The following is a 16,432-nucleotide window of genomic DNA, read 5'->3' on the forward strand; positions in this document are numbered from 1 at the left end:
TGATATTTCGTCCAGCGAATAGAATAATACAAGAAATGCAAGATAGGAATCGACCCGGACTGGGGGTGTGGTTCTTGAACCCCATGCCACCCGGATCGTTCCCCGGGGGGTCTTGCTCTGGCCACAGACCCGGGGCGCCTTCCGTCCACACCCTCCCCCGCATGCCAATAACACTATCTCGACCCCAAAATGGCGCAGAATGAGGGGCTTAAGGTAATTGGGCTTGGATAGATAGAAAGATAAAAGTATGAAGGAACTGGGCTAAAATTCTCTGGCCATCGATTTTCAATTCGCCTACTCTATCGCAATTCTATTGCTACTATCACAATGAACCGCCTCTTTGGATATGGAGAGCCCGCCAAACCCAGCGAAAATGCCACGCGGCCAAATCTCCCTTCATCATGGTATCGCTCTGAGGCGATGTATAATCTCGAGCGTCGGGCTATCTACTCGAAGAAATGGGTGCTTGTCTCGCACGAAGTGAGATTCCCTGAGTCAGGGAATTACCTGCAGTTGCAGGAAGCCGGTTTCACATTCTTCCTCATTCGAGATCGCCAGGGAAAGATAAACAGTTTTCACAATGCCTGTCGACATCGTGCCTACCCCATTGTGCAGGAGCAGGCTGGCAAAGTGAACATTCTTTCGTGTCGATACCATGGTAAGTTTTTTTCTTCCCTGGATAGTGGGATTTTGGCTGAATACGCTAGGTTGGTCTTACGGATTGAACGGCAAGCTTGCCAAAGCACCTCGGTACCAGGAACTTGACGGATTCGACAAAGAGGAAAACGGACTGTTCCCTATCCATATCCACATCGACAAGCTAGGCTTCATATGGATAAACCTCGACGCCTCAGAAACCCCAGCTGTAGCATGGGAAGATGATTTTGCTGGCGTTGACGAACAGCCTAGGCTTAAGCCATTCGATTTCTCACAGTACCAGTTCGATCATACCTGGGATATGATCGGTGATTACAACTGGAAGACATTGGCAGATAACTACAACGAGGTAAAGTCGTCGGTCGACCTTCTATCGATCCCAACGAGCAGTCACTAATCATGTTTTGTTAAAGTGCTACCACTGCCCAACTGGACATCCAGGCCTCACCCAATATACTGATCTGGGGAAGTACTGGGTCGAGACAAAGGCAAGTCATATCCAACATTTCAATACAGACCGCCCGGACCAGGAAGGCATGGGGATTATTAGTACCTTTTACTTCCCTAACGCGTCTATGACGGTGTCCAAAGAGTTCTTTTACATCATGAGATGTGTTCCGATTTCACTGTCGCAGACACAGATGGAGTACGAGGTTTATAGGCACAAAGACGTGACGGATGAAGATTTCAACAAGATCGACCAGATCTTCAAACAGGTACTGAAGGAAGACAAGGATTTATGTAATGCGGCGCAGAAGAACCTGAACACCGGGGTGTATGTGCATGGGAACTTACACCCGCAACATGAAAAAGGTCCGTTGTTTTTCCAGAAAAGCGTGAAAGATTTAGTGATGAGCCACCACGAGTCAGAGGAAAAACAGGGAAGGGAGATATGGCCTGCGACGCCGGTTCCGGTCATGACTAAAGAGCTGAGCGAGGAGATGGACTTCTGTCGGAAGATTGACTGTCTGGCCAAGAACGGAAACAATGGCCAATTATCTTGGTAGGAGGGTGCACAGCTTTGAACAGGTGCTTATTCGTCTCACGCAACGAGCTGCAATATCTAATAGGTATGGCTCAAGTTATGTATACATTCTCTGTGTTTATTGTTATTCTTTATATCATGTTTAGGTAATAGCGGACACCAATGGTAAAAAATACAAAAGGTCCTAAAGAAAAATACATTGGAGGTATTGGATGTCACCATGACATGTAGCTAATCAGCTAAAAATTTAAATACCTGTAGGTACAGCAACAATTAAAGCTATAGGTGTAAATATAGCAAGTTGTCAATGAACTGCACGTATTGCGATTCCTGTAGAAAATCACTGTCCTACAGTGCGCACTAGTATCACAGACCATCGGAGTGATTCACACTGGCATTGAGATGTCTACAGTCAGTCTACTACACGATTGCACAAAATATGGAGGCCTTTTGGTGGTATTATTTAGCTGTTCAAACACTTATTAAATTAGGTGATTCTTTAGTTACTGGTTAGGATGGTTGGCTGGTCGAAGCTTCTGATAACTCTAATAATCAAGAAAAGCACAGCGTATCGTGTTCTTATGGCTGCGAATGAGGATAACAGTTGCAATTCAGGGAACTACAAACGCTGTGATTTTGACAACCTGATATTATGTGTTTTGCAAGCTATTCTAGATTCCACTGATTCTGGCTAGATTTTACTCATTGGCGCAGTCTTCGGAATGCCAAACTTGGAGATATCATCACTCGTCTTCCCATCAATCGCTAATTCCGCCAACACGCGGCCAAAAGTCGGCGCAAACTTAAACGCATGCCCACCTCCCAAACCAATGAGAATATCCCGGTGCTTCTCCAACGGGGAAATAACAAATTGCCTGTTCGGCGTAATTGCATACTGACACGTCACAGTTCGAAGCACCCGTCCTTTCCCGGGAATAAAGCCCTCCATATGCCTAGTCAGCTCCTGCAGCAACTCCTCCGAATGCACGAACGTGCGCTCCTCCGGCGACATCCGATTGTATGCGATATCCCGCCCTGCCTTGAGTGTCGGCTCACCATATGCTGGGAACCCGTAGTAGAATTTTCCATCTTCCGCGGCGTAGGCCCATACGGGGAATCGGTCCGGTTCGTATGCTTCTGGGTTCTCCGGCTTGAAATACGTGACCTGTTCCTGCATCACGTCAAGCGGGATATCTGCACCCAGCGGCGCGAGAAGCTTGTTCGCCCATGCGTCAGCTGCGATGATCACCTTGCCCGCGGAGAATCGACCCCGCGATGTCTCGATAATAGCACCGTTTGCCTGGGGCAAGATACGATCCACACGCGTGTGCTCCTTTAACAAGGCACCCATAGACCGCGCCATGTACTGCATGGCCGCAACGGACTTAGATGCATGCACGATGCCCATATCCGCCGTATAGATGGTGTGCGAACCCACGGGGACACAAAGCTGCGGCCAACGGGCCTTGACCTGTTCCGAGGTGAGGAGCTCATAGCTGTGCTCATTGGCGTCGAGGCTGTGAGTGTAATCACGGGCAAGTTTCTGCGAACCTTTAGGGAAAACGATGACCCCGCCGGTGATGGTGAGCCATTGCTGGCCGGTGCGCTTCTCCAGCTCACCCCAGTCCTTATATGAGGATTTGGCAAACTTGGCATACTCCGGTGCATCGTAAGAGGTGCGCACGATACGCGAAGTGTCATGAGAGGCGCCGCGAACGTGTCCGAACTCGAATTGTTCGAAGGCGATGACTTTGGCGCCTTTGAGGGCAGAGTGGTAGGCAGCCCCGCTTCCAAGGGCACCCAGGCCAACAACAGCGATGTCGTAGTGCTCCATTGATATGAAGGTAAAATTTGAGTATGGAATTAAGGTATGAATGGTTTTCGCAGGTGGTTTGTTCCTACTGAGTATCACGGATGGGATCTACTTATTGAGGGGCTTGTCGGAGAATCGCAGGAAGAGAGCCGGTCTCTGTGGACCCGGGTTGCTCCCGGGGTGTCACAAATGGAGTCTTATCGCGAGCAGGAAGCTGTTCTCCAATTCAGGTACGTAGTCCACCACCCCTCCCTACCTACCCCGCAAGTCTTGGTGATCCCGCACTTGGATACCGGGTGAGGACGGACCCGGGGCGCCTTCCGCTATCGCCAGGACCCAAGGCTTTGAATATTACGATGTCCATTCCCGCATGTGACTAAGCTATATCAATGAAATCGGAAGAAGTGCTCCACTTCTAAGCACCGGATCATGTACAGGACCGAATACCCTAATACCAGGGCGTGCCGGAGAGCCCAAACACAACCATTCACGCACGAACCCCAGATGCAGCATAATCCCATGCCACTTGATTACAGTACCAACATATTAATCATCGGACAGAACACCCGTGGACAAGAATTTACCGCTCTTTACCATCACCTACATTCCCGCAATTACCAATCACATCTGGTCCCCTGAGGTCAGTAGGGTAGCTCAGTAAGCGGAGTCTAAAGCACCACTTCCCAGTCCAGTTTTCCATATAGCGATACCTTCGGCATTACTATGTAACTATTATTTATATCCATGGATAACTAGTCAATGCTTGGGGTACTTATCGCAAACCATGCAATCCTGAAAGTATTACAGGGCAACTATATATCACGTGATTATACAGGGAATAGAAAGGTAGTAGGTTGATTCTACAAGGAAGAACCCAGGGATATATTAGGATACTCACTTCATGCATCTAGATACTTAGGTGTATCTTTGAGACTTCAGTGACTCTTTAATTTGATTATAACGTGACACCCACTGCGAATTGACCAACACTCTAGTGTATATTAATTTAGTGCTTTACCTAGCATCACTCTTCGATACCCTCGAAAGAACTAAGTCCTTATAAGGCCAATTAGGCAAGTTAGGCTGTGGCAGTATCCCCAATACCCATAAATATCATGTACAAGAGGCATATGACTACACTAAAGTAGATAATTAAGCGAGAGTTATACTGCTGCGGATATCCGCAAAATATCCTCATATCTTCGCGGATAGGGAAGGATGTAAAGCTCAGTAGTGGAGTACACGACCTTGAGTAGCTGAATTGACGCATGCTAATATGCCGAAAGGAAGATAAGACCTACCCATAATTAATGTTAGCGTTGAAGTATGTGAGTGTAATTGATAACAGAAAACCCGTAGTTAACGGTCGCGGAGTGCTCCCCGCCTGGTCGGGCCATTCCCCGTCCACGCTTTGACAGCAAAGATCTGGATCTAGGGCGGCTGGCCTGTGCTGATAAGGAGCATGGTGAGGGGTATGATAGGTTGGTAGCTTGTTAATGAAATCCGGGGTAACGCCCAGGCCTATATTTAAATGCGGAAAGGAGAAATACAGAAAGGAAACCTGCACACTGCACTAGCATCGAATTCCCGACTTTACTGCAAAAATTGAAGCAAAACAATGGACGATGAAAAGCCCGAAAATGTCAAGATGGAGCCTCTTGACGCCGCGATAAGCGTGACTCACGGAAATGTCAGTGTGCTGGCCAGCAACGAGCTGGTGGTTGACCACGTTATCGAAGCAATTGGGATGGGTCGATACCAGTGGCAGCTGCTCTTTTCGTGCAGTTTTGGCTTCCTTGTCGATCAGGTATGCCGGGCCCTACCTACTTGAAATGCTGCTAACCAGCACCAGATGCTCTTAATTTCAATCACAATAATCATGCCAAATGCAGCGAAAGAATTTGGCCCCAGATATCAAACCCTGCTCTCAGCTTCATTGTACGCAGGTCTCTTTGTGGGCGCTGTTACTTGTGGCATCCTTGCCGATCTGCTAGGCCGGAAGCTCATATGGCAGCTATCAATTTTCGGTGTTTCCAGCGCTACCCTGCTGGCCGCGTCATCTCCAAACTGGGCAGCCCTAAATATCTGGACCGCTTTATGTGGGTTCTTGGCTGGTGGTAACTGTATGCATACATTTGCTTCTAAAGCTCTGATATAGATACTGACACACGACAGTGGCCATTGATCTAGCTGTACTGGCTGAGTCCCTGCCGCAGAAATGGACCTTTCTTCTCACCGGTATTGCATGTGTTTGGGGCTTAGGAAACGCCGTCACTGCACTTATTTGTATTACCCCATTGTCTTTTTATTACCCTATCAGAACCACTAAGTCTAACTACCTCTTGTTTTAGCATGGCCTCTTGTCGTCCAATTCTGTTGCCCCAACGGAACCAACCCGGAGACGTGCGCCCGATCTGACAATATGGGTTGGCGATATATCGACATCGTCCTTGGTGGATTATGTTTGATCATGTCCATAGTGCGGTCCTTGATCCTTGGGATGCACGAGTCGCCGAAATGGCTAGTCAGCAAAGGCAGGATTGACGACGCTGTGACGGCACTTAATTCGATCAGCTCTAAGAACAAATCCGAATTCGCAGCGGACCCTCAGCTATTCATTGATATACCACAGGAGCAGATTGCAAAACCTACATGGCTTGAAGATGTTGTTTCGATGCGGGAGTTGTTCTACGGGTGGAAAAATATCAAGCTAATGGGGATCATGATGTTACTCTGGGCGTTTGTCGGAATTTGGTGAACTTGACTGTCGTCTCTCCACCGCCAGGATAATATGTTAACTGGTTCTCTCCAACAGTTATCCCCTCTACAACGTCTTCCTTCCCTACTACCTGGAAGCGCATGGCGCCAATCTGGGCGACGGGAGTAACTACCAGACATACCGAGACCTTGCCATTTCCTCTGTAGTAGGAATCTTCGGGCCCTTGCTAAGCGCCTATTTCGTCAGACTCCCTAAGCTCCGTCATCAAGGGGCACTAGTTATAACAGGCTGTATATGTGCACTCTTCGCTGGATTATTCACCCAGGTCCGAACCGAGGGGCAGAACATTGGGTTTTCATGCATGATTAATTTCTGGCTGAATGCAGTATATGCTGTTATTTACGGGCATGCAGCCCTCCCTTCCTCTTCCCCCGAACGCTTGGAGCTTACCTTTGTCAGATATACACCCGCATGTCTAACAACAAAACACCGCGGCGTTGGGTGCGGAATTCTCATGGCATGTGGTCGCCTCGTCTCTATTTCTGCACCCTTTATTGCAACGTTCGGGGACATTACTTCTGGTGTGCCGCTTTGGGTTTCCTGTGCGCTGTATGTGGCTATAGCCTTGTTGGGACTTGCCTTGCCGCGCATCCATCACTAGTACGGTGTATGGTTAATTTTTTTGTGTTATGTCGAATACTAAGGTGGACAGGCAGAAGGGAAGAGAGCAGCTTGATGTCTTCTATAAGTATTATCCAATTTCTACTCCAATCCAGGGTTTAAACTTGAACAGCGACATACAGGCTACCATAAGTAGATAAATCCATATAATTGCTTGTAGGATGATCCACTTCCAAAGAACGAACTTCGAGCCTAGTCAAGGTCTACCGTTGCCTAATTGTCGCTCAAGGCTGCCCCGTGGCGCGCGGCTGCGAGATCGCTCTGATACCTTGACAAAATCCAGCACAGCCTAAACCGCCCTGGCCCCATCTCTCTTAACTTCATTTGAGCCCCCTAGCAGGCTCAACACGCTTCGAAACGCGTTCCCTCTTTCGTCCTGCACTTGTCTCCGAATGTCTAAGGCTTAGGCAATCCACCAGCATACGGATGACTCCAGCCCCACACGCGCAGTGATCGTTGTCGCAAAATCCACCTGGGCAAAAGACTTAGCTTAGATAGATAGCCAGCTGTGGTTCGTGGTGTAGCAGTGTCAGCATCTTTGCCTGATTTCTGGGCAGGGTCTGCACGTGACCGCCCCATGTCTGGCGATCGACACATCTCGACCCAAAGCTTAAAACAAGTGCGTGGTCTGCAAATCCCCCTGTCTTAAACTTGAACACCATGTTATGACCTATTTCTTTTTTTTTTTGTCTTTGATTCTTCATTCATTCTTTTATGGCTCTTTCCAGTATGCCCAGAGCATGACCAGTCATTCCTTTCTTTGAACATCAGCCCCGTCTAATCCGGGGTCGAGCCACCCTGTCACGTAATTTAGCCTTACTGTCAAGCTAAGCCAAACATGACATTCGCCTACCCACGCAACACGGGCGCTTCTTCCCTTCCCTCCTTCAACCAACATCTGTCGTCGAGACCACAGAATATATTCAGTCGCGTGTGGGACTCCATCCCCCCAGCGGCAAAACAATGGCTTCCCAGTAGTGTCAGTGGGGGAATTGGCAGACATCGAGAGAGTGAGGAGATTAAGACAACGGCAGTCAACCTTGTCAAACGTATCTTTACGATACCAAATGCCATTATTTTGCTGTGGATGTTCGCAATTCGATGGGGTGAACGGACAGTATTTCAGGACAGCATCAACAAATGCCTTTGGGATAGCTGGGAGGAATGGGTAAGTTGACCGTGGCACAACTGTCGCAATCCAGTTTCCTTGCCTTAGCTGGTGCTAACAGTTGAATTTATCTAGCCTCAAGATGCTACACCGCACCACATTGCCTTTATCGCCGACCCCCAACTCGTTGATCCCCACACTTATCCCGGTCGACCATGGCCTGTATCGACTTTGACAGTCAAATACACCGACCAATATATGCGACGGTCATTTTCCTTGATACAAGATCACCTCGAGCCGGACTCAGTGCTGTTTCTTGGGGACCTTTTCGATGGTGGCAGAGAATGGGCCACGGCTACAAGCAGCAGCCCCGAAGCGCGGTGGAAGAAGTATACGGACTCCTTTTGGAAGAAGGAATACGGGCGATTTATTAAAATATTCTTGGACCCGTGGGAGAAATTAGTGAAGCCATCTGTCGATGGACGAGGGCGCAGGATGATTGCTAGTCTACCTGGTAATCATGATCTTGGGTTCGGTAACGGCATCCAGGAACCCGTCCGCAATCGCTTCGAGTCCTTTTTTGGAAACCCCAACCGCGTCGATGTCATTGGGAATCACACTTTTGTTTCAGTGGACACTCCCTCGCTGAGCGCGATGGACCAACCCGATCCATTGACGGGCAGCTCTCCGACAGCCAGCGATCAAAACCGTCCCATGCGGCCGATCTGGAAAGACGCAGATGACTTCCTGGATAAGATGGCCATCCACAAGGCGAAAGCGGAGACGGACGAGCTGCGAACGCTGCAAAACAAGACCGAGGCGCATACTATATTCGATTACCGTATTGTCGACGCTGTCGAGCCTGCCATTCATCAAAAGCCTCAACCAACAGGCGTCGGCTTTCCTACTATCATCCTCACACACGTCCCTCTCTACCGCAAGCCAGCTACTCCATGTGGTCCTCTCCGCGAACGCTACCCGCCCTCTTCATTGGACGAGGAACTGGCAGAGGACGAGCCTAACTCTCTAAGAATTGCCGGAGGCTATCAGTACCAGAATGTCCTAACGCAGACCGTTTCCACCGAATTGGTTTCCAAGGCAGGACCCAACGTTGTCCAAGTGTATTCCGGCGACGACCATGACTACTGTGAAGTGTCCCATCGGGAATTCAACGGCTCGCCCAACGAAATCACAGTCAAAAGCATTTCTTGGGCGATGGGAGTCCGCCAACCGGGCTTCGTACTGACTAGTCTATGGAATCCAATCGACCCCAAGACAGGCAACACCATCCAGGACGGATCACCACCCACTATCCAAAACCACCTCTGTATCCTCCCAGACCAGCTGGGAATCTTCTTCTACTACCTCACCATCCTAGGCCTTAGCGTCTCCATCCTCCTCCTCCGTTCCATCTACCGCGTTCTCTACACCCCAGAACCATCCCCATCCGGCGCCCTCCTCCCTCTCACCGAGCGCCGCTCTCTCCCGCACCAGTATCACACCTCCGGAGCGTCTAGCTCCACCCTCTCATCCTCCACCCTCTCATCGGCGGGTAGCCTAGCCAGCCGCAATGGCATGGCAGCCTCCACCCGCTACCCCGGCACTCAATCCCCGCAAGATGCCTACCGGGGCACGGACGATGGCTTCGGAGCTGTTTCCTCAAAGGATAAGGCTGCATGGCGACCCGCCTTGGCTACCCGCTCCCGATCGACAGCATCCCTGATTGTCCGGGATCTGTACCAATCTGTCAAGTTTGTGGCGCAAGTGGTGCTGACTGTGTACTTCATCCTGATCTGGCGCTGGTAGCTAGCCCAGCCAGTCTTTTTTTCGCCTTCAGCGTTCATAACTATAATAGACAAACATTTCGCCGGAACGTGCCTAGGTGGCGTAGACCTAGTTTCTGATTGATCGTGTGATCTGTTGTCTCGTCCTCGTGATACATAAAAATAGACAGAAAAAAGTAGAATGAGCTAGAGCTCTGAGGGGTTACATCAGCCTCCAACCTAACCTTGGAACCTGCGTCACTTCTCGGCCAAACCCACCAGCATCGACTGGCATGTGTTTATTCCCCGGGTCTGGCACCGATCTGGCTAGCCACAGACCGCCGGTGTCTCCGAAGATTCTCCGTAAGCGACCAATGTCGGGAGAGCTTCGGGTAGTCTGTCCAATCCGAGACTCGGGAAAAATAGCGCAAGACACGGGACAAGCCATTTTGTTTGGTTTTTCCCCGGCAATTTTAGCACTTTTGACACTTGCATGTCCTCGGGGAAATCAAACTTCGGAACGGGGAAATTAATCGTCTCATACTTTTTTTCTCTTCCCGATTCGGCTCCGGTGAACACTGACCAGATCATCAACATGTTCGGTTATTGGTCCTAGAAATCTCGAGCCCCTACTCCGTACAGGTCTGGGGAAATTTGGGTCTGGGGTGAGGGGAAAAGATGGGGGAAAACTTATTCGAACAATTGAATTATTTCACAGTCTTCCTACTGTTCCAAGTAAAGCGTGAAACCCTCATATAATACACGTTGCAACTATACCGAAGACCAGCCCAATTACAATCCCGTAAAAATTGCGGAATTATGTAAGAAATTTTTCCAAGGCCGTTACCTTTTCCCCGATGCGGGACGCCGATACCGATCGGCATTAGCCCAAGCCGACTCCCTGTTTTCGGCCTGTCGTGTCATGTGGTATGTAAAAAAAGCTATTTCCGTCCCATATTCCTAAGACATGTTTGTACACATCGGAATAGCCGAAGTCGATACAATCCAATGCAATATTGCGTACATTCTACATATATTCTCAATGTTTATTTTTGCCGATCATACTATGCAAGGAAAGTGCAAACCCTGTGTAACGTAAGGTTCAGGGCGCAGAAAAGAAAAACCTTGGGACTCGGTTCGGCGTCGAGCCAATTCTAGTGTTGGGCCAATGGCCAGCCCGGTAGGAGTCCGGGGGCTGAGTCCACTCAGCTGCCATTGGCTTCTCCACTCTCGGTTGAAACTCTATCCCCAGGCCTAAAACATCCAGAAATACGTGGGAATGGGGAAAATACTGAAAATTCTATTCTGGGATTGGACAGGATGCAGATTTTTTCTCCCTTGTGCTGTCTAGGTGGTTCCACCCCGTGCTGTTTTCGGGGTTTGTTGATTGCCAATTTCCCCGGGCCTGGAGGGCCATGTGGTTGAGAATTTGGGGACTGGGGAAGTACAAATAGAAGGGATTGACCTCCAGGTTTTGGTTTTTCTTTTTTCGTTATACTTACTTATTCTACTCTACTTTCTCCGACTGTTCTCTACTATATCACGCTTCTCTACCAAGTCCTTTCTATACTCATACAACACATACCTCCTTGGCTTGAACTAGTTTCTATCTGATCACATTCACAATGGGCTTCGCTTTGAAGAGGCCAGATGATGCCGTGGGCTCTGCTGCCCCGGCTATCATGATTGGATTGTTCGTTGCATTCGGTGGTGTTCTCTTTGGGTATGTGCCACTTTCCAGTTCTATACTCCTATTCCCAAAGACAGGTCTAACATCCATCTAGATATGACACAGGTACCATCAGCGGTATCCTCGCCATGAAGAAATGGCGCGAGATGTTCTCAACCGGCTTCATCAACGAGAAGGATCACTTGCCCGATGTCACCTCCTCCCAATCATCCATGATTGTCTCTCTCCTCTCAGCTGGAACTTTCTTCGGTGCCCTTGGCGCCGCCCCTATCGCTGATAAATTGGGTCGTCGATGGGGAATGATCGTTGAGAGTGTCGTCTTTGTCTTTGGAGTCATCCTCCAAACCATCTCAACCTCTATTCCCCTCTTCGTCGCCGGCCGTTTCTTCGCCGGTTTGGGTGTCGGTCTCCTCTCCGCCACAATCCCCCTCTACCAATCCGAGACTGCACCCAAATGGATCCGTGGTACAATCGTCGGTGCCTACCAACTCGCCATCACAATCGGTCTCCTCCTCGCTGCCATCGTCAACAACGCTACCAAGGACCGTGATGACACTGGCTGCTACCGAATCCCCATTGCTGTCCAATTCGCCTGGGCCATCATCCTCGTCGTCGGCATGCTGGTTCTTCCCGAAACCCCCCGTTTCCTGATCAAGCAAGACCGCTATGAAGAGGCTACCAAGGCCCTCGCTCGTCTCCGTCGCATGGACGTGAGCGACCCTGCCATCGTCGCTGAACTTGCCGAGATCCAGGCAAACCACGAATACGAAATGAGTCTTGGAAAGGCCACCTACTTCGAGATCGTCCGTGGATCCCTCGGCAAGCGTCTCGCAACTGGCTGCGCTGTCCAGGGTCTGCAGCAGCTTGCTGGTGTCAACTTCATCTGTACGTTTCCTATTCCCTAACTCACTACCCCTTGTCACAAACTAACAAAATCCACAGTCTACTACGGTACCACCTTCTTCCAGAACTCCGGCATCCAAAATTCCTTCGTCATCACTCTGATCACCAGCATCATCAACGTCGTCTCCACCTTCCCCGGTCTCTACATGGTCGAGAAATGGGGTCGCCGTCCTTTGCTCATGTTCGGTGCTGTCGGAATGTGCGTCTCGCAACTCATTGTCGCAATCGTTGGCACAGCCATCGACTCCGATGTCTCGAACAAGGTCCTCATTGCCTTCGTGTGCATCTACATCTTCTTCTTCGCCAGTTCCTGGGGCCCCGTTGCCTGGGTCGTCACCGGTGAACTGTTCCCCCTCAAGGCTCGCGCCAAGTGTCTCTCCATCACCACCGCCACCAACTGGCTGCTCAACTGGGCTATTGCCTACGCTACTCCGTACATGGTGAACAGCGGACCTGGAAATGCCAACCTCCAGTCTAAGGTGTTCTTCATCTGGGGTGGATTCTGCTTTGTCTGTGGTGTGTTTGTTTACACTTGCATTTACGAGACCAAGGGTCTTTCCCTTGAGCAGGTTGATGAACTTTACTCCAAGGTTCCCCGCGCTTGGAACTCTGTTGGCTGGGTTCCTTCCGTTAACTACACTGAGCAGCTTGAGTTTGATGCTGGTGAGAAGAAGGCTGAGGCTGCTACCCACCTTGAGAGTGTTGGTCCTAAGACTGAAGCTTGATTTTAATGTTGTGGGATGTTTTACGATTTTCCTTTTCTTTGTTTTATAGATACTTGGTATAATTTGAGCGTGACTCCTTGTTGAATGGTCCATTATTATTGTGATATGGTCTTATGTTATGAGCTGAAATATGATTTTTATCTTCTATACGATTTTCGATTCTTTATTCGTAAACTAAGTAGACACAGAATGATAGATATAAGGAACTATATATTCCTACTACATATAGAGTACAATGTAAATAAACCCCGGAGAGACCAGATAACATTATAAAATTGCCCCTTTCTGCTTTCTACCCGCAGTTCGGAACGTATTCGGTCAAAAGGAATTACTGATCATTGCCTGTTTTGTTAAGGTTTTAACTCGGCATCCGGACCATTTCGCCGAAAGGGTCTGTGGACGGTTTAATTACTAGCGTGGTATCACCCTGGAAGACCCTCTTGCCATTTACCCTATGAGCTTTACTTTGCAGCCTCACATACGGGATCAACGGGGTCGAGTTGATTCTCGCCCGTCAGACAAAGCATCTTCCACAGATAGACCAAAACAAGACGAACTTTGCAGGGTATCATGGTATACGACGCTTTACGCATGTTGTCTCTATTATGCTCATACATCATATACGAGTTTCACGGATAAATAAAGTCAAGCCGAGCTTGCGAATAATGCCACCAGCTGGCTCCGTCACCTGTGGCTCCGGGTCTAGTGACGGTAATAGCTACAGGAGAGCTCTTCGACAGATTCTCACGTCGGATTGCTATTTTGTGGAAATGGTCAGATCTCGCAAATCCGGTTCAATGGAGAACAACGACAATGAAGGTTGACGGGGGCTCAGAATTGAACAAGTTGCCAACAAAGCCAAAAGATCAGTTCCTAGGCTTCTGCTTAACCTCTTCACTGTCAATGTTGGATCAAATTATTACATCCAAGACTTTGAGATTGGGACTGCCGGAAAGCGAGTGAGTGACATGCTCGAATACCTTTGGGCGTCGTCTTCTGGTTCAATGGTCGTCCTTTCTACGCTCCTTCCAAACTTGGGTGGGAATCACGAGTCCTACGCGTCAATGAGCAGTTCTGGGGAATAGCAAAAGCGAGAGCGGCTGAAGGAAGAAAAATTATCGTTGTATACATGCATGGCCCTGGTGGACCTCAGATCAGTGATTTGGCAGATGGCACACATCCCAATGATGTGGGATATGCAAAGATGCCAAATATTTGGCGCAGAGACACTCATGAAGCTGTAGATAAAGACTTATCTATTTGTCCCGTTTAACGGCTCTTGGGATTACCTATAGGTAACCCTCCGGGAGTCTAATCTTTAGGTAGACTCCCCTTAGAATCGAAGATTAGAACCTCAAACCGGCCTAATAGCGAGGCTATCCAAGGGTCGTAAGGGTCACCCGCGGGTCACTGCTAGGTCTGGCCCTACCTATATATATAGGTACCAAATATATATGTAGTGGTATATACCGGGTTTTACACTGTACATACGAATCCCCCGATCCGGGTGCCGTTGCTTTATGATGCTTATGGGACGGAAGTGTACGGCCTTCTATTTGATATGGCTATATAGTAGCTATTTAAAATAGCAATAAGCGAATGTAATCCGAATTTCTAGTCTACTTACCGGTGCAAACGGCGGTAGCTAGCATCTTAACTACATCAGTGGACGTCGATAAAACCAGCCTCGGGCGCAACAAGAAGTTCCAGAAGTTACTGGGGTATCCTGTTGAAGTATGTCTATTTTTCAGTTATCATGTGGTCAAGATCCTGGCATCTTGTCGGGCTTGAAGTCTTTACGGCGTGAAACTCAGCCCGTTAGAAAACTGAAATTCTTAGCTAACACTACTTAGGGTGATGTATATATATATATTGGCTCATATGTTACGAAAAATAGCCAATTCGCATATCGAACATATTTTCAAGTAGAATTGAACTAAAAGTAATAGTCGGACAGCTACCGGACCGATGACAAGCGTCCAAGCCACAAATCGGCAGGACGTGGAGAGAGTGGTTTCAAGTTAGATAGACAAGCACCTGGCCTTTCCCAAAGCAAGATTATCAATGTGTTTGTAGTCAAGTATGTAAAGGTTTCTGGTCTTATAACAACAAGGCACTTTGGCGGAGTGGTTAACGCGATGCCCTGCTATACATGAAAATGTGAGTCTAGGCATTTCCCTCGGGAGCGTGTGTTCGAATCACACAGGTGTCGGTTTTTTTAATAATTTTTGCTACCATCTCTCTCTAAATCGCATTTAGATTGAGAAAGTTTTTGTCCCCCATTCACGAATAGTAAGCAAACCTAATTTTTTAATTGCACGTAAAGGAATAATCCTGGAGACAGTTCTCTAAATTAGAGGTTTACAAATTTAATATATACTCCGCAGGGAATAGATTAGGTTGTATTGGGCACTTGGCACCGGTTACATACCCTGCCAAGCCAGTTCGACCGACCACGCTAACGCATGCATGCCACCGGTAATGACTTTGGTATTCTTTCAAATACATATAACTAATTAATTACAGAAGAGCCATGAGATATGTGATAATTGACGATTGATTATTATTGTAAGTATTAAACCAACCAAAAAAAAAAAATTGGAAAGTACGTGCATATCTATTAACGTGGTTGCAGCCGGATTGGCTTAGCAGAGGATGGAGCGTAGAAATTAAAAAAAAGACCGACACCTGTGTGATTCGAACACACGCTCCCGAGGGAAATGCCTAGACTCACATTTTCATGTATAGCAGGGCATCGCGTTAACCACTCCGCCAAAGTGCCTTCTTATATAATAGGCTCACTTGGCAGCTCTTCACTATAGAGAAAAGACTGGCTGGAGCCTATATAGTGATACCTCATTAGTAATTACGAAGGGTTATAAAATAGTGAGTGGCCCTAATCTTAGCGTTATAACAACTTAGTTAAATATGCTCTTTCAAAGATTTAGCTTATAATATAATTCTAAGTATTAGACCTGGCAGTGACCCGCGGGTGACCCTCACGACCCTCTGTAACGGATAAAGATCCTCACAACAGGGGAACAGAATTCTCGCTTAACCTTATCGGCTGGGTCACGAGAGTAGAGCACCACTGATTCGTTGCTGACTCCATGCAATCAAAGCGGGGTATAGTGATAGATAATTTAGGACTCCCCTGGATCCTGTTTCTGGGACAAGAATTAGTCTTGTTACGTCGAGACAATACAATCTGTTACTCTCTCCTACCATCGTATCTAGACTGCGGCACGATCCGCAATATCCGCGGATATCCACAATCCATATCCGCAAAGTGCGGATTTGGATATAGACCTCATATCCATTGGATATCTGCGGATATCCAATGGATATCAAACAGAGCAAACACGCTAAGACATGCCAAGAAACTTCC

At 48.3% G+C, this 16,432-nt stretch overlaps 5 protein-coding genes across 5 annotated transcripts; 4 read left to right on the forward strand and 1 right to left on the reverse strand.

Annotated features, from left to right (window-relative positions):
- Window positions 1–327: 327 nt before the first annotated feature.
- N7487_009288 (aromatic ring-hydroxylating oxygenase subunit alpha) lies at window positions 328–1,664 on the forward strand (the record flags this gene model as incomplete). Its single annotated transcript, XM_056877018.1, has 3 exons — window positions 328–658; window positions 708–1,006; window positions 1,071–1,664. 3 exons carry the CDS (start codon window positions 328–330, stop codon window positions 1,662–1,664), a joined length of 1,224 nt encoding a protein of 407 aa, XP_056725598.1.
- Window positions 1,665–2,333: 669 nt separating this feature from the next.
- N7487_009289 (putative sarcosine oxidase) lies at window positions 2,334–3,476 on the reverse strand (the record flags this gene model as incomplete). Its single annotated transcript, XM_056877019.1, has 1 exon — window positions 2,334–3,476. The coding sequence occupies one exon, from the start codon at window positions 3,474–3,476 to the stop codon at window positions 2,334–2,336; it is 1,143 nt and encodes a 380-aa protein (XP_056725599.1).
- Window positions 3,477–5,073: 1,597 nt separating this feature from the next.
- On the forward strand, window positions 5,074–6,213 carry N7487_009290 (uncharacterized protein; the record flags this gene model as incomplete). Its single annotated transcript, XM_056877020.1, has 4 exons — window positions 5,074–5,262; window positions 5,308–5,578; window positions 5,631–5,741; window positions 5,807–6,213. The coding sequence occupies 4 exons, from the start codon at window positions 5,074–5,076 to the stop codon at window positions 6,211–6,213; spliced, it is 978 nt and encodes a 325-aa protein (XP_056725600.1).
- A 1,480-nt stretch (window positions 6,214–7,693) lies between these two features.
- Window positions 7,694–9,769, forward strand: N7487_009291 (putative manganese ion homeostasis (Fr); the record flags this gene model as incomplete). The annotated part of the gene is made up of 2 exons (XM_056877021.1): window positions 7,694–8,023; window positions 8,099–9,769. The coding sequence occupies 2 exons, from the start codon at window positions 7,694–7,696 to the stop codon at window positions 9,767–9,769; spliced, it is 2,001 nt and encodes a 666-aa protein (XP_056725601.1).
- Window positions 9,770–11,279: 1,510 nt separating this feature from the next.
- N7487_009292 (sugar porter family MFS transporter) lies at window positions 11,280–13,044 on the forward strand (the record flags this gene model as incomplete). The annotated part of the gene is made up of 3 exons (XM_056877022.1): window positions 11,280–11,449; window positions 11,511–12,301; window positions 12,359–13,044. The coding sequence occupies exons 1-3, from the start codon at window positions 11,352–11,354 to the stop codon at window positions 13,042–13,044; spliced, it is 1,575 nt and encodes a 524-aa protein (XP_056725602.1). The 5' UTR covers window positions 11,280–11,351.
- Between the last annotated feature and the right edge of the window lie 3,388 nt (window positions 13,045–16,432).

Source organism: Penicillium crustosum (assembly GCF_028827405.1).
Source record: "Penicillium crustosum strain IBT 35664 chromosome Unknown utg000004l_segment0_segment0, whole genome shotgun sequence".
NCBI classification, from domain to species: Eukaryota; Fungi; Ascomycota; class Eurotiomycetes; order Eurotiales; family Aspergillaceae; genus Penicillium; species Penicillium crustosum.